The sequence below is a fragment of the Perissodus microlepis genome, chromosome 8 (assembly GCF_051167445.1).
Source record: "Perissodus microlepis isolate ML-2025 ecotype Zambia chromosome 8, ASM5116744v1, whole genome shotgun sequence".
Taxonomy (NCBI): Eukaryota; Metazoa; Chordata; class Actinopteri; order Cichliformes; family Cichlidae; genus Perissodus; species Perissodus microlepis.
This window is the reverse complement of record NC_140468.1, coordinates 14,640,344-14,664,025: the sequence shown is the minus strand read 5'-3', so window position 1 is coordinate 14,664,025 and position 23,682 is coordinate 14,640,344. Positions and strand designations below refer to the sequence as shown.

The 23,682-nt window shown below is 38.6% G+C and overlaps 1 protein-coding gene across 1 annotated transcript in view; it reads left to right on the top strand.

Annotated features, from left to right (window-relative positions):
- Positions 1-23,682, top strand: part of LOC146381613 (protocadherin-15-like) — a 221,206-nt gene that overhangs the window by 164,907 nt on the left and 32,617 nt on the right. Inside the window, exons 27-33 of the mRNA XM_084937707.1 lie at positions 4,928-5,037; positions 5,253-5,393; positions 8,609-8,736; positions 11,694-11,924; positions 12,898-12,986; positions 16,550-16,726; positions 19,718-19,936. Coding sequence (XP_084793833.1) covers positions 4,928-5,037; positions 5,253-5,393; positions 8,609-8,736; positions 11,694-11,924; positions 12,898-12,986; positions 16,550-16,726; positions 19,718-19,936 — 1,095 coding nt within the window. The remainder of the gene's footprint in view (positions 1-4,927; positions 5,038-5,252; positions 5,394-8,608; positions 8,737-11,693; positions 11,925-12,897; positions 12,987-16,549; positions 16,727-19,717; positions 19,937-23,682) is intronic.

Sequence of the window (23,682 nt, the reverse complement as noted above, 5' to 3'; positions counted from 1 at the left end):
GGACCCTGTGATATTGTATAACCTTACTTGATAAAGTAGCTGACAACCATGTCCATTAGCTGGCAGACGCTCAGCCACAACCATGACACTGTGTTTCTTGATCCACTTACTTTGTCTAGCCTTACAATGTGGCCATTTGGATGGTGGTTTAATGATTTAGCTTTTGGATGTGATTGCTTGACAAGTTGTATAGGCTGGTGCTTTAATAGCCAAAACATTCTGCAGAATCAATTCCCACCCGCTCACCACCAATTTTCACTTTAACAAACTTGTGTTGTTCCATTCGGATATTCAGTTTTAAGGGGGTTACAGTGTCTGGCTAGTTGCCTGAACAATCAGATGGATTTTCCTGCATGTTTGTGTATTGGGCTGCCTTTCAGTTTGAACACTTCATCTATCTACCAACTGATATAGCAGATGCTCTCAAAGGATTTGTAATGAAACTGTAATGATCTTGTTTAATTGAAGCAATATTTTTACATATTTTGACTAATTAACTGATGATGAATGAATCTGAAACATTGCTGCAAAACAGCCCATATTGATCTGTCAGCATGTAACCAGGAGTGCCCTCCCACGCATTGTAAAGCATCAGATCAAACATGACTTTCATCTGAGATTTAAAAACAACAACAACAAAAAATATCTTGTGCAGTGATGTTGCCAAAGCAAAACAGAGCCAAAGAAATGCCCGGTACTGGACACAGCAGAAAAGGACCAGACCAGAATTGCTGTAGAGAAATAGAGAAATGAAAGGGAGCAGTGTGGGGAGGGATGGAAGAATAATGACAAGAAGGGCCAAATGATGCATCATAAAGAAACAGGAGCTGAAATAGACAAGATAATAACTGGGAAAAAAAACAATAAGTGGGACAAATGGATGACTGTGGCTTTGAGAAAAAGACCTAGAAGGAGGGAGGGTATCATCGCCAGCATCTATCACTTTGCTCATTATCCTGTCTGTCCTTTCACACTGTTAAAACTCTGTTAAGACTATGTCCTGCAAACTGTATTTATTCAGAACGTGTACTTTGGATAGGTATCTGTGCTTTTTTTAGAGCTAGTTTAAGGGTTTTTTTCGAAATTCTGATGACATTGCACATGTAGTAAGCTTTTAGGGAATGAATGACAGTCAATACAGTATATCCACAAATATAGTTTAGGTGTGTGTGTGTGTGTTTCTGTTGTTATCAGTATCAGTCCAGCTTGCAGTAGTCAGAACAGCAATGATTAGAGAGTGCAGGAGGGGGTGTGACATAGGCTTGGTAATGAGCTTTGTGCATGTGCAGTTTTATGTGTATGTGCGAATGTAAAGGTGCGCATAGAGCATGATGTTTCGGGCATGTGCATGGGTGCGTGTGCGTGTGCGTGGGTGCATGTGCGTGTGCACGTGCGTGCATGTGTGTGGGCATTCACTCAGTTTTCTTCCTTCATCCCTGTCAAGTAGCCACTGTGGAGATGGAGGGTTGGAAGAAAGGATAACAAATAGCTGGTAGTTGCTGAGGTCTGCTGGGATGGTGGTTGGAAGCAGCAGCCTGAGGGAAAGATCGAGAGGCCGAAGGAGAGAGGTGGAGGAAAAAATGCAGAATGAGGAATCTAGACGGCATGAAGGGAGTGAGTCTAAGTGAGGAATTGAGATTTTAGTGGGGATGAACTATAAAAATGGGAAAGATAGAGACATGAGAAAGGGAGGAGGAGGAATAGTGCTGGAAGAGTAATAAAAATGTTTATTTTTATGTCATAACTAAATAATTAGCTTGTTATCACAAGAAAATGAGCGTTACACCAAGATAACACAGTAAATGAATGCAAAGCAATTACAAAATTAAATTTAAAATGATTAAAATCAGAGGCATTCTTGGCTTTAATAGTACAACAAAAGGAAGGAAATCATTTATTCCAAGCCTTTTGATAAGTTGTTGCACTACAAAAAAACACTTCATGTTTATTCTTTATTGTTGGTGAGCTGTATTCCTGGTGCTCTTTTTTTCTTCTTCTTAGTTACAGTGTGCTTGAAGAAACTCAGCCATTTTCTCAATTAAATGCATCTATACCACAAAGATATTTGTATTTAAGGCTGAATATTACTGCATTTTTTTATTATTATTATTAATACAATACAAAGAATATTATATTGTATTATAGCTGCTTCTCTTTCCTGGCAACCCTTTACTTATGGTACATTGTTTAAATGAGGAAGAAAATAACCCCAATATCAGCTATGATGCTACAGATCTTTTTTAACAGGGGTGCAATGATTAGCACTGTTATTTTACAGCAAGAAAGTCTTGGGTTCGAATCCACCCTCCTGCTGGGACCTTTCCGTGTGGAGCTCGCACCTTTTTATCCCCATATTCCAAAAGACTGCATGAGCTGGTTTGGTAAACTGGCTATTCTAAATTGGCCGTGAATGTGAAATGTTGTCTGTCTCTCTGTGATAAACCTGGTAATTATCTTGGGTTTTGCCTGCCTTTTGCCCTATGACAGCTGGGATAGGCTCCAGCACCCCTGAGACCCTGAACTGGATAAGAGAAAGGAAGGGAGCATGGATATTCTATGCTTGTAGAAGTGGTGAAATCTGCTCTTTGGATATGATTGCAGAAGCAAGTGACAAAAATGCAACATCCAGTTTTCCTGAGTGTGCCCAGGTCCTTTTGTTAGCTTTGTCTCTTTGTGCTATTTTCCTGTCAACACTTTAATTACTGTACACTGTGTAATAAAGGAAGAAAATAGCCTCAATATCAGTACTGCAGACACAATAGATCTTTTTCACAGGAGATCTTTTGACTTGTTTACATTCACATAGACTGAAATGAATGATGGCTTTCAGGGTTTTGGTACAAATGCATGATGGGTCGCTGTCACACTGTCATACCTTGCAATGAAATAGTAGAATGAATAGAAAAGAGATATCGCTAGTAGCTTGTGTTTTTATTTTCCTTTTCCTAGCAGTAACAGGTCCCTATTTGAGTCTGTATTCATTTGATTAGCTTCAGGTTTACTATACCATTACCTGCAAGAGTGTTTGGATAGAACAGGTGGTTAGAGAAGTAATTGACTGGACTGGAAGTTAAAATTCATACAAACACATTCAGCACACACTCTCTCACACTCTCCAGCAGTCCCATTTATCACGTAGTGATGGCTTGATAGCTTAGCCAGTTGGTAGCCCATGTTATAATGTTTAGCCAGCTGTGACGGTTGGCCTAATGACTGGACTGGGTTTATTTAATGGAGTGAAGCCTGCTGGAAATTTGAGATTTGCCAGATTCTTAGAAAATCTGTTAGGGTTGTAAGTAGGGAAAACTGCACCACACACAATAAGAGGCAGGTGGACAAAAACAAGACCACGCATGGGTTCCCTTTGAAAAGCTATTGATGGTTTAATTTCAGCGCTTGGCTCAGGCCACTAATGGGACCTGTCAGACAAGTTGTTCCAAATGTGCTGTATCAGAGCAAGTTTCATCCAAACATCATGTAAGCCTTCGTCAAACGACCAAAGCCCATTAACATATGTCACATATGGTTTATATCACTAATTAAGGTGGGATTGATCATCTACTAATTTGTTATTTAGTCCATAGGTATATCAGCAGAAAATAACTACAGACTGATTTATTTTAATAATCACATATTTTTAATGTGTTAGGCACAAATATGATGGATGTGGAGGCTCCAGCTTCTGAAATGGAGGATTTTCACTGTTTTAAATGATAGGAATTAACTGTGTTGTTATCAGTTACGAGTTAATTGGTTAAGCAGGAATTAAACCCTTTATTTAAATTCAGCAGAAGTTTGAAGATGATTAGCCAATGGGTCAATGAGCTTGTCCACAAATCATAAGAATCATCACTCCTCCTGCAGCGTTTTTAGTAAATATTACACACAGTGATCAAGGTCAAGATCATATTAGTCGTTTTACGGCCAATAACCTGTGAACTGTGATGGATCAGATGAGCTGCTATGCCATTGATGCTCTGGGTTTTTTCTGTCGCATTTGGCTCTTTGACTGTATTTTTGGATCTGCAACTGAATGTTAAGCCAATGAGAGAAGCAGCAACACCCCACATTAGAGAATGCACTGACAAAAAAGATGGCACTGATTAGATCAGGCATGGCATGAAAAGGAGGCAAGGTGGGTTACAAAGCAGCTTTGCATCTGCAAGGCTAAAGCGACTTACATGGAACAGCCTGTTGATTTGCTAATAGGATTTATAAAAGGGTAACAGCTGATCCATCAGCTCTTCTGCTGGTTGCTGATTCAGCTGTATTTTGTAGGATGCCTGAACAAATGCCATTCAGTTAGTTTGCATGTTTTTATTATTTGTTCTCAGTTGAACATCGGACTTTACAATCAACACATAGATGCTTAAAGAACGTCCTTACTGACTTTATTTTTTGTGTGCAACTCATGTTATCAGTGAGAGCAGAGGCTGTTTTGACTGCTGTGTTTTGTCACACTGTCATTGGCATCCTATAACTGACATATGGCTGGAGAACAGCAATGCACTGATCTATGGTGTCTGACATTACTGTACTGAGGAATATAAACAGGAGTGTTGTCAAAGATTAAGTGAATTTGTTTATTAAATGCATTTAAAAAAAAGCTGTTGTTCAGCAGCCAAGTCTTGCTTTATCTCTAAGTGCAGTTTCGAAGAGCAACTTCTTACGCATTTGTTATACAATCCAGTTTTTTAAAAATGTAAACACTACTTATAGACTTTGTCTCTGGGGTTTGAAGGATCATATAACTGTAAGCATGAAGGAAGGAAAAAAGAATATCTTGGAAGTATTTTACAGATTCAACTCTCATGTCTACTGAACTTGCCAAAATGTGATTACCCTTTGAGAAAAGGTTGGCCCACAGTGTACACATACATATTTCATTTTCTCATCAGTTTGTATTGATTGACTGATCCATTGCCAGGTTTCTGCCAGTCAGCGAGGAGGCTGCTGTTGGAACCCCAGTGGGAGTCATCTTAGCATCTGCTGTCAATCAAACTATCGTGTACTCCATCATGGAAGGCAACGAGGGTGGTGAGTAAACTTAGAGCTGGTTATACAGAGTTTTCCTGTGTTCGGTTGTGGAGCTCAAAATCTATCACTGTATGCTCAGGAGACATTATATGACTTCCACTTCATTCTATAAAACGCTACTCACTAGCTGTCAACATCCCACTCACTAACTGAACATTATGGAACTATATGCCACCCTTCTATCTTTCTTCATTGTTCTGTCTTGTTCTACCCAGGTGTGTTTGCTTTAAATGAAACAACAGGAGTCATTTACACTGCCAAGCCCCTGGACTATGAGACCAATGCCAGCTATGTTTTGAAGGTAGAGGCGGACTCCATGAGAGTGGTGTCTTCAAACCTGCGAGCTCCCTCAAAAAGTAAGTGCCTGATGACAGGACACCTCATGACCTTTTTTAATATACTGGTGCACTATATGGAAAAAAGCACCGGGCCACCTACAGGAGCTGGTCGGCTATGAAATGCCATCCAATGAAGCTCCTGGTGCACAGTTTTCTGCTGATGTTAACGCTAGAGTTTTGGACATCTGCTGGTTCTCAGTGAGCAGAGCACTGGTAACTTCTGCATAGCTCAGCAAACGTCATGAATGAGTTGTTGTGGTTCCTAAATGCTTCCACCTAACAATAACATCACTCACAGATTACCGTGGAATGTCTAGGAGGGAAGATTTAGTATTCTCAAACTGACATCTGACATCACACATACTTTGTCCTGAGCTCTGACAGGTTAAACATTATTTTGATCGATTCAACATTTGCATTATCATATGCATCTTCATGAGGGAAATGTCACAACACGTTCAGAGCTGCAGTGCATGTGTTAAAACTTTCACCTTGCACACGCTCTACAAAGCTCTACTTTTTATTATACTCTACCTTGGCGGTTAGTGTTGCCTTTAAAGCAACTTTTTCTTCTCGCTTAGATTTCTATCAAAGCTGCAGGTTTTGCCAGTTTGTTGCCCTCACTGTTGATGTTGATTAAAAAAAAAGCTAGATGTGTGTCTCATTGCCTCTCACTCGAGGTCTCGGCACATGTGCAATTATATAACTGCCCAGAATTTATTTCTCAAATGTCAAAGAGTGTTTGCTATGATCAAAGTGGGAAAATAAGCTGGCAAGCGGGCTGGAAGATTGAAGATCATATCTGTAAAGCTGTAACTTTTTCCAGTCTGTCCCAAGCATTGGTACTCAGTGATCTGTGCAGGTCAGTTCAGTGGTAAACCAGCTGTAATCTAAGTTTTCAAGTCTTTCTTTTTACTTTTTTTGTTGCCAAAATTGCATGTGAGATCAAGTGTTGACTAAAACCGAAATTGTGGCTTTCCTTCCCCTCTTTAATTGTTTCTGCCTCTTGTTTCTGCAATTTCCATCTGCCTGCTGGTGTTTTTGCTTTGAAAACATATCTGCATTCTTCTTAATTGATGTTCAGCTACCAAGGTCTCTCTTCCTTAATTATAGTGTTTACCACATGCTGTTCTTGTTTCATTTAAACGATTTGAATTGAAGAATTCTGCTGGGATTAAAGCTACAAGTCATTGTAGTCATTAGCAGAACTCCTTCAGTTCTTCTTGGTGCGCATTTTAATCAGGAAACAAATCAATAGGAGATTTCAACAATATGTTAATCCTGCTTTTTAATTCAAGTGAAGATATGGCTTGAAACTATATGTTTTGCTCTTGTGTTTTAAGGATGCCTGTTAAAGATAAGCTGAATATTGTTTGCTTTATCCCGTCAGCAGTGCAAGTTTATTAAGGGAATTTTTTTCTTCTTTCATCTGTATTGAAGTAAACAAAAGTTCACAATCCTGGGTTTGTGCTGTCTTTCTGACATGATTCACCTTTTAACCGTCGGGTTGATTTATTGTGATGCAGTTTTCCATGGGTGTGATTCTGAATTTCTTGTTCATGGCCAGATAAAGACTGAATGTGAGTCATTCTAAGGTACAATTAACAAATACAAAACACAGTAGCTTATACTGAATATTTAAAAGATATGTAAGACACTTAAAGCAGCTTTTTCTGTGCATGTGTTTTCAGTACTAAAACGTGAATTATTGATGCAAAATCTGGTTTTTAATCTTGGCAAAGACATTGCTTGTGAAGACAGTTGCCTTGGAAAGGCCAAGACGTCTCTGATGCTGTCAGTTATCATTAAGGGTTGAGATTTCTTGACGCATGTGTCTCAAAAATCAGATCAGATCCTTCAGGTCAATGTTATTGCTCCATTACTTGCATACTCCACATTGAGAAGTGTCTTAAATATCTCACAACATACTTTCAGATGATGAACTTGAAGTCGTTTAGTCATTGTTCACTTAACTAACCCATGTTTTGAAATCCTTTGAATGCCCTGAAAATGCAGTTTGTTTTCCAGCTTCTCAATGCAATACATAGAACATTCATTGAACAGTCTAGGTTATTTCTTTTGCCAGATAGTTCACATACCACAGCACGCCAATGACTTTTTAGGGACATTTGAATCAAAATGGAAGCATAGATGTTTGGGATGGTTTGCAATACCAAAGCTTTTTAATGAAATCTGATGAGAGCCCACCATCAGAGTACTGATGAAAGAGATGAGGAGATTCTTTTAATCAGATTTTTCATTCGAAGCTTCTAATTGTAGCCGAATTAATCATAGCTGTTGATGAAGGGAAATGCTTGTGATTAGTTACTTTAACTCTGAGGTTTTCTTTTGTTTTTGGTGTTTTTTGGGAGGGTTGGTTGGTTGGGAGAGGTTTTTTTTCACCTTTGCTAATGGTGGCAATAAGTTGTAACTCTAGCTGTAAATTTTAAACTCTTATTCATTGTCAGACCAGTTTTGGATACACCAACTTGCCTATACATATGCACTTCCTAGGAGTACGCAATGTGCTTTTAACATAAATCTAAATCAAGTGGCATTCTTTTAGAAGCTATGGCCAATGAGCGGATATGATAATATGAACGTAAACCACAAAAATCAAACTTTCAAATCAATTTGAAACACCTAATAACACTGAAACAATACATTTGTAAACAATAAATTGGACAAAAATGCCAAATGTAGCAAAAATGATACAAATTAAAACAGATATATGCAAATTGAAATAGTCTGAAGTTTCAATAAATACTTAATTATAAAAAAAATTACAATTTTCTGGCAGTTATTTTATGATTCAGGCTTTACAGGGCTAAAAGGGAAGTGATCAATTCTAAAAGAGATGTCTTGAACTCATAACATGGATCAGAGTAAATCTGATTAATGTTCCACAACCTGAAATACATCTGTTATGCGACACAGGCATAGACTCTATATAAAATATGATGTACCCACTGGGACGTCTCCTTTTAGTTTGTGAAGCTCCATTTTGAACCTTGACCATAGTATTTTAGGCCATTGCTATTATTTTAGCTATCGGCTAACTCTAGCTACCTCGATTAACAATCTGCTGACTGGAGCCTGAAGGATAAAGTTACTGGTGCTACAGAACTGCAGCCAGTCAATGCTGTTTGTGCTTGTCCTTGTATGTGTTTCACAAAAGCATTCCTTTATGGAAAAGTGTATCATAATGTGTATTTTGTGTTTCTGTTTTCTAGCTAACACAGCTAAAGTGGTGATTGATGTCCAGGATGAAAATGACCATGCGCCAGAATTCACTAGACCTCTCTACATTGGAGGAGTTGCAGAAGACGCCAAAACCTTCACCTCAGTCTTGCAAGTACAGGTACAACTACACAAAGATCTGCCTATTAACACAAATAGCATAAAACACACAGTTCAAATTGCTAATTACAGTAGAGGCTTAAAACAAGACCCCGATTTATGTACTTTGTAGGCTTGTAGTATGGATTTTACTATATTGTAAGGTACTGCTTACACAGTGCTTGTTTGGAAATAGATTTTTTTTCTTGTTTTAAAATTATTCAAGTATTACAAAAATCATGATTGATAGGTATGTTTTTTCTTTCTCTGTTGATTGAGAAATCTCTCTGTTTCCCTTTTGTATACCTGACTGCTACAAAGATTCATGTAACTGTAAACAACTTGAGCGTATTATTAAAATGCCTTTCAGGACCCTAAATGGGTCACGGAGCCTATCTCTTTCAGCCTCTATCTTAGAAATTGCAATATGTTTTAATGAGCCTGGATGCCACAAGAGACCCAGGCAGGGTCCCTGGCAGAAAAGTATGCGCTTTAATATTTTATTACCGTTTTTAAGATCATTCTTAGATATTCCTCCTTCATTAGATCATTCCAGCGAGAGTGACAGGAACGATGAGAGCATCAGGAGAGCATGTTTCACAAGTTCAGACGATGTGCTTTTCTCACTCATGAACCGAGTGTCTCAATTTGCTATTCCTCTGCTTCAAACACCTGAGGTTTGGGGCTTACATATGGGTTTTGTATGGGTTAGAACTATGTTTGCTGGATTACAGGAACCAGCTTTTTAAACAATTTAAATAAACTGAGAGAGAAAAACTGGTTGCAGGCTCAATCGCCACAGAGTGAGGCAATATATCTAAAGGTTAAAGGAGGAGAAAGGATTGATGGTTAGGTAAGGAGAGCTGACACCCTGCTGAGAGACAAACTGACTGGACTGAAAAAAAGCAGGGAAGACATACATGATCTATGGTGGATGAATAGATAACAGCAGGGAGTGACTAGAAAGATGGACAGGGATGCTAGCTGTACACATGGTAGCATCAAAATGAAAAAGGGAGTGAGACAAAAGCTTCAGAGTAACTTTGAGAAATGTGCTTTTCCAATCTTAATTATGAATAATCCTATCTCATCTGTCTGAAGCATGCAAATCGTCTTCTTCAGGCAAAATGTTCTTTTGTCTCTGTGTTGCTACATGCAGGACGTTTCTGCCTTTAGGGTTTACAATTTGCACATGGAGGAGTTGATGTGTTATTTTGTCCCTCGGAGGATGCTGTAATTCAAATATTGATTAGACTACATCAACAATCAAGCTCATTCATCTCCATTATTTTTTTCTAAATTCATTAATTTCACTTTTTGCCTGTTAAAAATGTTTTTCCATTTCCTCCGTAGTGTGGTGGTTTACACATTTGCTTGGCAAAATAAAATCACTGGTTCACTTCCAGCTGGGGACATAAATCCCCTTTGGGGTTGTGTAAAACTGCTAAATCATACATGCAGAACTATGTGATGTGGTAAACCCAGCTGAATGTAGCTATTTCTACTTTTCCAGCTGTGTAAATCTTTGACATTTAAGCTTCTTTCTCTCTTTTAACTAGTGTGTTGACCAGAAATTGCCTCAAAGCAAAGCCCTGCTTGGTGAGGTTGTGTTGTTATGGGTACTGATAAAATGAAAATATACTAGACAGAAAGTCCAGCTTTAATAATCCATCAGAGTTTCCAGTGCTGGGACTTTTTTTTTCCTCCATCATGGCAATTACAAGGTAAACAGCAGAGCTACAATCCAATCTTTTTTTTTTTTTTTTTTTTTAATGGAAACAGCATCTGTTTGATCAGGATGCCTCGCTAGATGATGCAGCGTTGCTTCTGGGTTGAGTGCTACCTTGCTCACCAAGTGCTGGCGTCAAACCTTGCAAAATGCTTCTGAATAATTCTTAGGTGTGCAGGGCATGAGTATATTGAAATGTTTGCAGCTATTGCTCAATTATTCATTTGTGCCCTCATATTTCATATATTTCATGTTTACAGGAAATTGGGTAAGTGTACAGGTGCAAAGGCAAATAAACTGCGACTTTAGAACGACACAGGCCTGCTTGGATTTGGACATATCTCTTCATAGGTGCAGCAGAGAGACCTGCACCCTGTACAGTTTAAAGCAGCTCTTATCACTACTGCACATTTTAATGTATTGCTGAAAAGTTACCCTCACTCAGCCATGCATCTCTGCAAGGAAGAACCCAGAAAATGAAAAAGATGTATACATTTGTTCTTCTTTCAGTACGCCCCCCTTCCCCATCTCATCTTTCTCCTTATTACCTTTGTTTCTTTTTTGTTGCTTCTTTATTCCCTAGCTATGAAAAAAAAAACCCAGTTTACTTTGTTTTTATCTACCATATCTTACCTTTGATGTGGCGGGTGTCTATATCTACATTTCTAGCCCTTCTTATAATAACCCTGCATAAAATCAATGTCTGTCTGAGAGTGTGTCTGGATTTTAATGTGAGATTTGCATGTATATTGAACAAGGGAGAGACATGATAGTTAGCCAGAATCATAGATTAAATGATCTGCTCAGATTTCAAAGGATTCTTTTTACCCTTCCTCTGATTCAGAATTATATCACATTAAAAAAAAAATGAAAGAACTGAAAGCCTTTGAACAGGTTTTAAAATCCAGAAAAGCAAAAATAATATGTGACCTCATGATGAGTAAAAGCTGAGACACACTATCAGTCCTGCGCTACTCAGTGTACATGACAGTGTCTTGTATAGTGTCAAACTCCTGGACTGAAATGATGATGGTAAGGAGGCAAAGAGCAGACCAACAGCATTATAATAATTACAGCGTATGGAATTTGTTTTACAAAAAACCCCAAAAAGACAACAGTGGCTTGATCATAGTGTTTGTGTGCATGACGATGATGACATTTCATAATGACAGTGATTATGGTAATGCTTGGCGGTGTAATTATGATCACAGTAATACCATCTAATGGTCCTTATTTTTCTTATTTTCCAGGCCCTGGACAAAGACACTGGTAACTACAGTTCTGTAATATACCGTCTGATCATCCCCCCTCCAGCTAGTAAAGACACTAAAGACACCAAAGATGGCTTTATCATTGAACCGTACAGCGGCGTTGTGAAGACGGCTATCATGTACCGCAATATGAGGAGGTCGTATTTTAAGTTTGAGGTGGTTGCTACAGACAACTATGGTCAAGGACACAGCAGCAAAGCAGACATAGTGGTATGTATAATTTATGTTTTTTACAATGATTACATTTTAATGGCAGGTTTACGATTACTTTTTTTTAAGGCGTCCAACCTAAAATGAACTGGGTGACATGATTAGTGCAATGAGATTTTTATTGCTCTTAGGATAGTGTGAAGGAAGCTGCACTGAAAGGATAGTTTTGCAAGCTGCTAATGACTTCTTACTGGAACAAGTAAACACAGCAAAACGATGCCTGCAGGGAGAAATCGTCTTTGGTTAACTAAAGCTAATGAGAGAGAGTAGTTTGAACTCATTTTTCTAAAAAATATAAGAGTGAGAGTGCCCATTTGATAAGAAACTCTAATGAAATGTAGTACAAAAAAAATCACATATTAGTAAAAAATGTTGCTCATCTGAGTTCCTACTTGTTCACACAAAGGTCCCACATAAGGCAAAAAAATAACACATCCCACTTTAAACTCTGCATCTTGTGTCTACTAGTCCGACACCTGCCTTTAACCTAAAAAATTATAGTCTAAGGTTGCTCAGTTAACCACGTCACTTCTAAAGAAGGCTTGATTTGTGAATAATTAATACATGTGACTAATTTACATCCAATATAGTCAAGTTAATTGCTTGCAGGTTCTGTAGTACCCTAGACAAAATAATGGCAAAGTACACTATGCAAATATGAACGTAGTCCAACCACCAACAAGCTATAAAAAAAATGTAATCAAACTGCTAAATTACATGTGCTCCACTGCTCCCTTACACTGCCACATAAATCCTTTAGCAGGTAAGTGTAAAAACAAATTCAATTTGTGGCAAACCTGAAGCACATTTTGTGTGCTGTAGAAGGGAAATGTTATTCATTTGACTGCATTTACAAACATGTGGAAGTTCTGTCTGTTAAGATGCACCGAAATCAGAGCCCAGGATGTTATTTTTGGTTTATTTTAAGTGCTTCAGCAGGTTTTTATCTCAGTTTTCCTTTCCTGTTGTGTAGGTGTCAGTTGTGAACCAGCTGGACATGCAGGTCGTTGTATCAAATGTCCCTCCTACGTACGTGGAGAAAAACAAAGAGAAGCTTCTGAGGTAACGTTTGATGCTTGTGACAATAGAGCCAAAAGCTTGGGTTTAACCATTTGTACATCCAACTTGATGAATGTAGTTTATCTAACAAAGAAAAAAATCTGTAGGAAGAGTTTTGGTGTTTGCAGAGGCAAACATCTAATCCTCTCTGAAGCAGTGGATTTTAATAAACGGTCCTGCACTTAAATATATGAAGGTCAGGTGTTTTCTTTCCTGCTAAAATGTGTGGCATCAACACGCTAAGATTGAAAGAGCTCTATTTGAAATAAATAATTTCACTCTAAGAGAAATCATCCCTTATTTTAACCGACTGCCAGCAGGAGCCTCCTGGTAACTATTCCAGCTGTCAAAGGGCATGGCTGCACACCAGAAAGAGATCAATTTGACCTGTGTGTCAGGTGTGCCAGAAAAAGTCTTTGCTGTCCAAAAACCTTATTAAAGCAAAAGTACAGTTCTCCAAAGAACTTTTAGTCCTTTGGAAGAATCTTCTCTGGACGAAAAAAACATTAAACATAGCAGTGTTTGGCCAAAGAAGCAGTAAATTGTTCTAGTACATACCAAAGAAAGCTTTTTACAAAAAGAACTTCATATGTTAAGTATAGTAGTGGTGGAAGCCTTATAGCTTGTGTCCAAGTATAATAATGGGATGGCTTCGTCAAAGTCTACGTATGAATCCCAGAGGGATTGAGAGGGATGGGAATGGACTTCAGACAGGCAGTATATACAGGAAAATCAAGTGTGCAAAAGGTTGTTTTTTATTTGCTAAAGAGAGAAATACTAGCTTGGTATGTTAACATACCTTTAGCCCTTTAGCAATATAGCTTGGTAATGGTATCTTGAGCGTCAAAACAGTAAGGGCTAATAGTTCTCTGAAGGTTCTCGGTCATCCAGGTCATCGTAGTCTAAGGACCTGGGAAAGAAAAGCATCTGGACTTTCCTTGAAGACGCTTCACCTCTCATCGAGAAGCTTCTTCAGTTCTAAGAGAAAGCACCTGGGCTCGTGCAATTAGGTAGAGGATCAATAGGGGGTCCATGACTCTCTTGGGGACACTCCCAAAGGGCTTAAAACCTGGGACTCTCCACCAGTTGCTCGTAGAACTGAAGAAGCTTCTCGGATGAGAGGTGAAGCGTCTTCAAGGAAACTGAAGTCCAGATGCTTTTCTTTCCAAGCTCCTTAGACAATAAAGGAGCTTGGAAAGAAAAGGGATATACTTTTTGACACCTTTTTCACTTGGTGCTTGGATAATGTGTTTTACTAGACTTGATAAGACAGATCAAAACTAGACTGCTGGTTACCTTAAAATACTTACCTGCAGTGTCATCAAGTAGCAAGGTAACAAAAGTGAAAGACAAACCAAGCTCTGTGCAAGCAACAAGAAGAGAACTCTTGTAAAAGTTTTCAGACTAAGTGTACTTTTCAGCAATGAAATTAAGTTTTAGTCACAAATTGATTTATTTTGAGTTTGCACAGTTTGAAGTCCTTGTATTGATTTAGCGATGGTGTCTCCCCACAGGAGGGACTTAAACTCTAATTGTCGCATGGGGTTTTCAACAACAGTAGTTAAAGAGCAAAAACACTCTTGTCTTTAAAATTTAGACGTGCTCTTATAATGATTTCCGAAAATGTCCTTGTAAGAACAAGATCTCAAGTGTTTCATTAAACTAGAACACAATCTCTATAACAGGCACATGCAAACCACCACAGTTACAGAGTGCACAATGGCAATTGTTCGTTTTTAATTGACGTTAAGAGCTACTAGTTTTAATACAGTGCTGTGCAAAAGTCTTGAGCTCCCTTTCATTTCTTTGCAATACTAACAAGCTCGAAAGTGAATATTACCACTTTTATTCTTCAAAACAGCCTCAACTCTCTCTGAATTTTTTTCTAGTTTTTGTAAAATCTCTGCATAGTCTTCAGGAATAGTTCTCCAGGCTTCTTGAACAACATTCAGAGCTCTTCTTTGGATGTTGGCTGGTTTTTGTTGTGTTCTCTGCCAAGATGATCCTACACTGCATGAGGTTCAGGGTCCGGGGAGGCCAATCCATGACTGATAATGTTCCACTGTGTGTTTTTCTATCCAGGTATGCTTTTGCTACACCGGCAGTCTGCTTGGCATCAGTGGCATGCTGAAAAACAAAACCAATCCCACTCAGATACTTTTCAGATAGCACTGCATGGTGGATCATAATCTCCCAGTACATTTCTACATTCATAATCTCATCAGTTCTACCGCGTTTTACAAACTGTAGACAAATTGAGACACTTACCTCTCTCCTGACCTCCATAAATACTGATTGCAATTTCAGTTAAAAGTTCATCAGACCTGTTTCCACTGCTTTTCACTCCACTTCTTTTGTAATTTGTGTAATTTCTCCACTGAAACAATTTCTGATGAGGCTGACACAGGACAGCACACCTGTCCTGTGTCATGTTTGCTGAATCTTTCCTGTTTTATTGACTGCCACATACAGTTCATCTGCTGTAGATACTTTTTTAGGCATGCCAGTTTTTCTTTTGTCCTCCACTTGTCCAGGCTTCTTTCCTTTTTTTCTGTCCTTGAATGATTCATAGGTCAGTTATTGCCTAACAAACAAACGTAAAAGAACAATTTCTCTGAAAGTGGTCAGCCAGAAGAAGTGGGATGAAAATAACAGCCAGTATCCAAAGAAAAACTGTGAAAGCCTGGAGAACTATTGCTCAAGACCATTTTAAAAATTGAAACAAAATCTGGTTACTTGGAAGCAAAATAGAAAGAAATGAGCGGTAACTAAAAACTTTTTCACAGTACTGAACAGCTTTTGTATTGTTTTCTCTTTTGTTGAGAGCAATTTTAAAGGGTATTTGAAAGCCTCTAACAGCAAACATTAGCTATTTTGTTACCTATGCTATCCATCATCCCCTTTTTCTGCCTCCTACTCTCTCTACATTCTGTAAAATATCACTTGCTATATTCAAAGTACCTGACCTTATCCCCACATCAGTGGCATCTGGAAAGTAAAACACTAAATGCATTTTCTTTTGTGTGACGACAGTCAAGCAAAACACAAAATGCGTAAATCAGTGCATGATATGATATTTTATATACACAGTCAACAGTGGGCCTTTCTGTGACACGTAGCAAATACTCTGCACAGCTGGTGCTGGACTGATGCTTTGTTTTGCCTCGCAAATACAGTATAATTGGTTAATGATGTTTTAAAGTACTTGTCATCTTTTCTGTCTGATTCACACCCACATGCACATGCAGACACACATGAGTTAGAGTTCCTGCTGTGAGCAGGTGTTTCTGGGGAGACAGAAATCAATACTGCTCAGCAGGAGTCTGCCTGGCTGACAGGATTTTTTAAAAATGTGCATGTGGTGGTGTGTGTGTGTATGTATGTGTGATGTGGTGTGTTTGGAGTCTGACGGCTTTGTCTGTCCATATATATGAGAACTTGTTTGGATCTAAGAAACAGTATTTTTCTCTACATTAATGTGTGTATGTGGATGTCATGCTGGGAATACTGAAGGGGTTATAATGCTTTGATGCTGCATATCAAAATCCAATCTTTTCATTCCTCAGCATTTTGGAACGCTATGTCCAGGAACAGATACCAGGAGCAAAGGTTGTCGTGGAAACCATCGGGCCTCACCGCCATGGGGATGGGATGGAGCAGGAAGACTACACCAAGTCAGACCTTATGATTTATGCCATCGACCCACTGACGAATAGAGCTGTATCAAGGCAGGAGCTCTACAAGTAAGAACTTTACCAACAAGCTAGCTTTATATGTAGAAAAGAACAGAAACTAATCTACGTGGCTTTGCGATTAAAACTGGGTTAGGCTACATCCTATAGTTGTGTTGTACATGTACAATAACAATAAAGGGCTATTCTATGCAGTCATGGTAAAAAGAATGTCCACCTTTTATTTAAGTTCTAAGTTTTTACATATCAGGACATAATAAATTATTTTCTTGTCCTTAGCAGCTCTTAAAATTCACAGGTTAACCACAACACATGACATATTACACCATGCTATCATTTATTGAACAAAAACTGAGCCAACATCCAGAGACAGTGTGTGAAAAACTAAGAACAACCCAATGGTTGAGTAGCTACAACCATCTTTAACAGCAATAACTTGAAGTAATTGTTTTCTGTGTGATTTCTCTCAGTCTCTCACATTGTTGTAGGGGTTTTTTTTTATAGAAATGCTTCAGTTCATTGAGATTTTGCAGGCAGTCGTTTATCCTCCTACATTTCAGTTGTGCTGAGGTCTCGAGCTTGACTAGGCCATTGCAACCCTTTGTTGCATACTTGCTGCTGTGTTTGGGATCATTGGTCTGCTTTACCCACTTTAGCTGTCAGTTTTGATGCATGCTCAATCATCCAGGTAATTAAACCCCAAAAAGTTGATTCTGTTCATCTGGACGTAGCGTTTTCAGTGGGAGAAATGTTTCAGCACTCATCCAAGTGACTTCTTCAGTCTCAGCTGACTGCAGGTTTCCCAACCTTATAAACAGTACATTTGCACAATGACTGAACCTAGCACAACTGATGAACAATGTGCTGTGAGGTCAGTTCCTTGATATGCAAATTGTCATGACCATTGATCAGCAACCACTGGTCAAAGACCATCAATCAATGGCCATGAGTACCATTCACAGAGAGTTGGGGAATGGCTGCAATCACAGCATTGTAAGATGGTGACAGATGTACCCTTAGGCATGCTCCTCGTTTCAGAGATGGTCTTTCCCTTTTCACATAAATGGCCTCCTTGACTTCCTGCTCAAACCAGTGTTCCTCACTGTCCAGGATGTGTACATCCTCATTATTGAAAGCATGTCCACTGGCCTGTAGGTGTAAATAGACTGCAGAGTCTTGGCCTAACAAAGTAGCTCTTCTGTGTTGTGCCATCCGCTTAGCCAGAGGTTGTTTGGTTTCCCCGATGTATAAATCCTGGCAATCCTACTGGCACTTAACAGCGTACACTATGTGACTCTGTTTGTGTCGGGGGACCCAAACAGTTTTTGGCCCTAAACCCCCCTAATTTGGGTTTTGAAAGCCAAGTGTTGAGAGAAAATGCATCTAAATGGTTCTGATACTCGTGACAAATTTGGGACCACTAAGGGTTTTTTCTTAGGCAGCAGTTGTCACTTGGATGAATGATGAAACATTTCTCCCACTGAAAATGCTTCGTCCAGATGAACAGAATCAACTTTTTGGGATTCAACTGTCAGAGTGATGGCCTCACTTTTGACTGTAGAATACTTATAAAAGCATGTACAGTATACAGAGCAGTTCATGGTCAACTCAGTGACTACAAGAGGCCCAAATCATCATACCTGCATCACTGTGCTTGACAGTCAGCATGTGCTTCACTTTCTACCCTGTATGACGCTCTGCATTTTGACCAGATACCTGCACTATGATCTTGTTTGTCCAAAGGTCATTCCTCCAGATGTCTTGTGGTTTCCTCAGATTCAACTTGGCAAACCTAAACTGTTCGACTATGTCCCGTTTTAGAGAGAAGATGCTTTCTTTGACAATCCTTACAAACAGGCCATATCCCTTCAGTCTTTTTCTAATTGCACTGTCATGTATTTTAACATTTAACAAACATTTAACATTTAACAAACTGAGGCTTGTAAAGTCTGAGATGTAGCTCTTGGGTTTTTCAAAATTTCTGACCTTGGGTTGAATTTGCAGGTAAGATTGGCAACTGCCTTGAATGTTTTTCACTTATAAATAACATTTCTTACTGTAGAATGATGGACAATTTGATGGGCATTCAAATTGTTTGGAAATCACTTTATAACCCTTTTTCAGATTGATGGGCAACAACAATTGCTTTTTTTGATGTCAGTAACACTCAGCTGAATGCTTCAGAGCAGCAAACTGCCAAAACCTCTCCTTTTATAGAGGTGCTCACACTGGCTGATGATCTGTTAATCAAGTTGCATTTTATTAACACCAGCTGGCTGCTACCCTTTAATTCCTGTGGAAGCAGTAAGGGTGTGTTTTGGCCTAGTATTTGTTAAATAAATAATGAATTTGTGTAATATTTCATGTGTTGTTGTTCTCCTGGGTTTTTATTTACCAGATTTTAATACCTGTTAAGGACCCAACCATTTCTATTACATTCTAATTCATAAAATATTCGAGTTTAAAAGGGTATTGTTTCCTTTTATGTGACTGTATGTTTAAAGAATATATACTGATCATTTAGTTGATGGTAATTCAAGTCTGAGGGGGAACTCAGGTCTGTCACCTTTTCTTGGCTCTATTTTAGGCTTCAGATAATCTAGCCCATGACATGGGTCTTAAGCCTTTTTAGACAGGATCAGGTGAGTAGCTTAAAGAGCAAGTAAGAGTGGTCTCAGCGGCCTGTTGGGTTGAGAAGAGGGCCTTTTACCCAGGAGTGCCAGGTCTGAATCTGTAGACTGTATCAAAAAGATGATGTGTAGTTTCAAATAACTGGGAAGGCCAAATTGCTCAGCTAGAGGTTTCACAAACCAGTGGATGATGTCCCATTGGCTACAACTGTCTTTTATATAAAGGTGTGGAAGGGTTTTGCTTCAGGTTATATGTGTGTGATGGGAGTTGCAGAGAACAGAGAAGTGAAAACAAGAGAAAGACTGTTAACTTTGAATTTCTTGGTGTTTTTATGCTATTTCTGTTTTGCGTACTTTGAGATATGCAAAAGATATGTGTGTTCTCAGTTACACTGTGTGTCTTTTATCCAAGGTTTCTTGATGGTAAACTTTTGGACATCAATAAAGAGTTTCAGCCCTTTCTCCCTCCTGGTGGCCGGATTTTGGAAATCCGAACCCCTGAAGTGGTTACCAGTGTAAAGAAAGCTGTGCAGACTGTAGGCTACACAGAGGGGGCGCTGTTGGCTCTGGCTGTCATTATCATTATCTGTTGTGTACCCGCCATACTGATTGTCATAATCACCTACAAACAGTAAGTACGATTTATATATTCTACAGATGCTTTATGTGATGAGATTGTGTTTAAAGAATAAGGCTGATAATACTCTGCATATTTCCTATTGTCAACAAATGAATGACAGACCAAAATTTACCAAAAGCAAACTAGTCCTGCAAATAGTTAAATGAGTAGCCAAAGCTATTAAAATAGAGCTCATTACTTCCCTTTGTGGCTCAAAAAACATTGAAAATCTGTAATATGGACATGCTGCACTAAGTGCCCGTGTTCCTTCATTATAATCAACCTGAGCACTGTTGTTCATTTTGAGTCAATGTGCCCCTGGCATATTGAGCCACAGCTAAAAGTGCTCCAAACCAGATGCATCATTAATTTAATGCCTGAATAACATTTGATATAAACAAAAACATCCGTCCACTTTAGAAAATAACTCAGTGTTTTTTTTAAAATACATTCAGAGTATTTTTTTTATTTATTAGGAGCAAACTGTTTTATAGCTAAAAAAAAAAAGCTGTTTGGGCAGGAAGGTCGTATGAAGAACCACCTTATCCATGTTTTTATTGTTAGTTTTGGTTTGTTTTGGGGGGTTTTCACTTGATTGGGATTCAGTTTTAGTTCCTTGGTGAAAATGTGTATTAGTCAAGTATGAATCATTTGATTAAAATGTTTACACATTAGGAATCTGTTAAGTCAGCTGTAGAGTGTTGTGCAACAGTCTTGAACCACCCCTCATTTCTTTACTCTTTGCTTCCAAGCAGCCATACTTTCTAGTTATTGTTAAAGTGGTCTTGGGAAATAGTTCTCTTGGCTTTCTGAAGTTTTTCCTTGGCTTTTTAACTCATTTGCAGTTCAGTTTCTGTACATTTTTAGAAAATTAATTATAGAACAAAGAAGACCTAAAGAAGATAAACAGTATCTAAAAAGTCAAGTCTTTGTGAAATATAAAAATCCCCAAAAGTCCAGACACAGGACCTGGTCCATCATCACCCAAAATCCATCAGAAATTATCTCAAGGAAGGGAAACAGTGAGAAAAAGTCCATAAGAACTGGACTGAAACTCAATAATAACAGGTCTTATAGAGTGATAAATCCAAATTTGAAGTTTTTCTTTTGTTACCAGTGTCTACAGTCTAAAGAGGGACTGTAAAACACAGCTGAAGCTCTATCATGGTCTGTATTTCAGTAAGTGGTTGTGACGTTGGACCCGTTACACATGTACAGAACGCGGACGTGATGACAGCACTTCTTTATTTTACTCGTTTGGTTTTACTGTGGTTTTGTTTACTGGGACACAGACACTCCCGCTCCGCTGTCACGTCCGCTCTCCTCTCTCTCCAACTTTCACTGTGAACATATAAAGAGTCACAATCACATTCACATCCCAGCACACCTGTTCACACCGCCCCTGCACCGCCCCGGGAGCTCACTGCGTCACCCCTCCTCTGCAGCCGGCCAGAGACCACACCCACGCCACAGTGGTATTGAAGAGCCTGTTAAAACTGATTGGCATGAGCTGTATTTTGGATGACAATGATCTCAAAACGACTATTAGTGCAGTAAAAGCATACCTGAATAGAAAAATCATACAGTGAAGGACTATCAGTCGTGGATTGGCTTTCCCAGAGCCCAGATCTCAACATTACTGAAGCAGTGTGGGATCATCTTGACAGAACAGCTTCAAGAAGCCTGGAGAACTATTCCTGAAGACTACTTAAAGAAATGACAAGAAAGCTGGATAAGAGAGTTTAGACTGTGCTGAAGAATAAAAGTGGTCTTATCCAATAGTCACTAACAAGCTTATTAGAATTGTAAAGAAATGAGAGGTAACTCTATTTAAACTAATGGCTCAATTAAAAGCACTTAAGAGAATTCAAGCTGCGTTGAAGAATACCAGATATTGATTTTTAAGCTTGTTAGAGTTGTACAAACCCTGCCTTTGTCTTATATACTGTATATATAGATATTCATATATAGGCACATGTTAAAAGAAATAAATTACTGCATCGATTTCCCATTTTTCTAGCAAAATATCAACAAATGAGGAGTGGTTCAAAGTCTTTTGAAACTCTTAGTAATGTATGTCTGATGCTGACATTTTCACTTCAAGCACAATTATGTCAGTGGCTGGAAAACGTGTGCATGAAGTTAAATCATCAGCATAAATTTGGCTCAACAAATTTATAATGCATGCATTTAGGTGCTCAAAACTAATCAGTATGAACGAAGGATTTGACTTCTAGTGTAGCAAAGATAACAAGCCATATAGAAGACTTATCAATTTCTTTCAAGAGCATGTAGGCAGTCAAGCAGAACTGACAGTCGCTCTTTTTCCACTGTTTATCATCACCTGGGCCAGTCAGTTCCCCAGACTATTCAGCATGGCAGACTGCCCCCAGAGTGCCAATTCTAATAGTTTGTTTAGCTAACCACAGTGAAAGGCTATTAATTTTATCCATCTCCCAAACACGCGTGAACCATTTCACACATACACACACATCTGAATTAAATCAGTGCATTTTGGAAAGAGCCTTTTATCCTGCTGAGAAACAGAGACAAATAACGGACAACAAGAGGGAATATGAAGACAGAAAAAACATAAAAGCAATCATCAGCATGATAATCACTAGTATCTTTTGCTAAATTACTGTAATGAAGACCAATTGTCCAACTTTGCTTGTAAATTGCAGTAAGTAAACTTGGCTAACAAGAAGAACTGTGATTAATGACTCAAATAATAACTAATCTTTCTCTCTCTCATCTGCCGCATCTGTCGCCACCAGATTCAAAGAGTGAGTACCGCTTTTATTTTCCCAAGATAAAATATTAATGTCATGGCTGTCTTAAACACCTTTCACTTTGATTAATCTGTTGACTTTCATTGTACAATAAGATGGATGAGATCAGAAAGAGCTATGAAACGGAGAGGACAGCAGACTATCAAACAAATGAATCCTGAAGAACATGGAGCATAAATGTCCAGAGCAGATGCTTTTATTAGAGTGTGTGTGTGTGTTTTCATTTGTGCGTCAAGTAGTAGTGCATATCAGGATTATGTAGAGTGGATAACAGTAGCACTCCTACGTTTTTATTTGAAGTGAGGATATAAAACTTTTAGCAGTCATTTCAACATATTGTTGCAGCGTCTGATGTTAGCAAACATTTACTGCATTATGCTGTGTGATTCGTATTACTCAGTCAGTGTACTTACTTTGAGTTCTCACTACTCGCGTCTGCATTCCCCCGTGTTTTATGATGCCATGCATTAAAACTTGAGTAGTTTGGGACTTTAACATGCTGCACCTCAACAAGAAATAGAGGTTTGTTGTTACTGGGTGGAGAAACTAAACTACCCTGCCACAAAAAGCACTTGCAGACTCCTATTTCTTTGGACATTTTCACTGTGGCATTGTTGCAGTAACCTTATTTCCATCCAGAGTTTGCAATAAGAAGCTATTTACTGCATTAATTAGGATTAATATTATATTGCAAGCCAACACTTAATCACTGAGGTAATTATCCAACAGAAGGCTCTTACCTATTTGCTTATTTATCCAGGTGGTGATTTTTTATTGGTTTTTAGCCTGGCGGTGCATTATAAGAGTGCTACAGTATCTGTAAGACTGAATCTGAAAATACTACAATAGCAGTATGCTCCGATACAGTGTTACACAACTGTCTTTTGCATTTGTGGGTTTTTTTTTTTAGCATTTTGTTATGCTGATATTTCCTAATTGCAGCCAAGGCTTATATATTCTTTGACA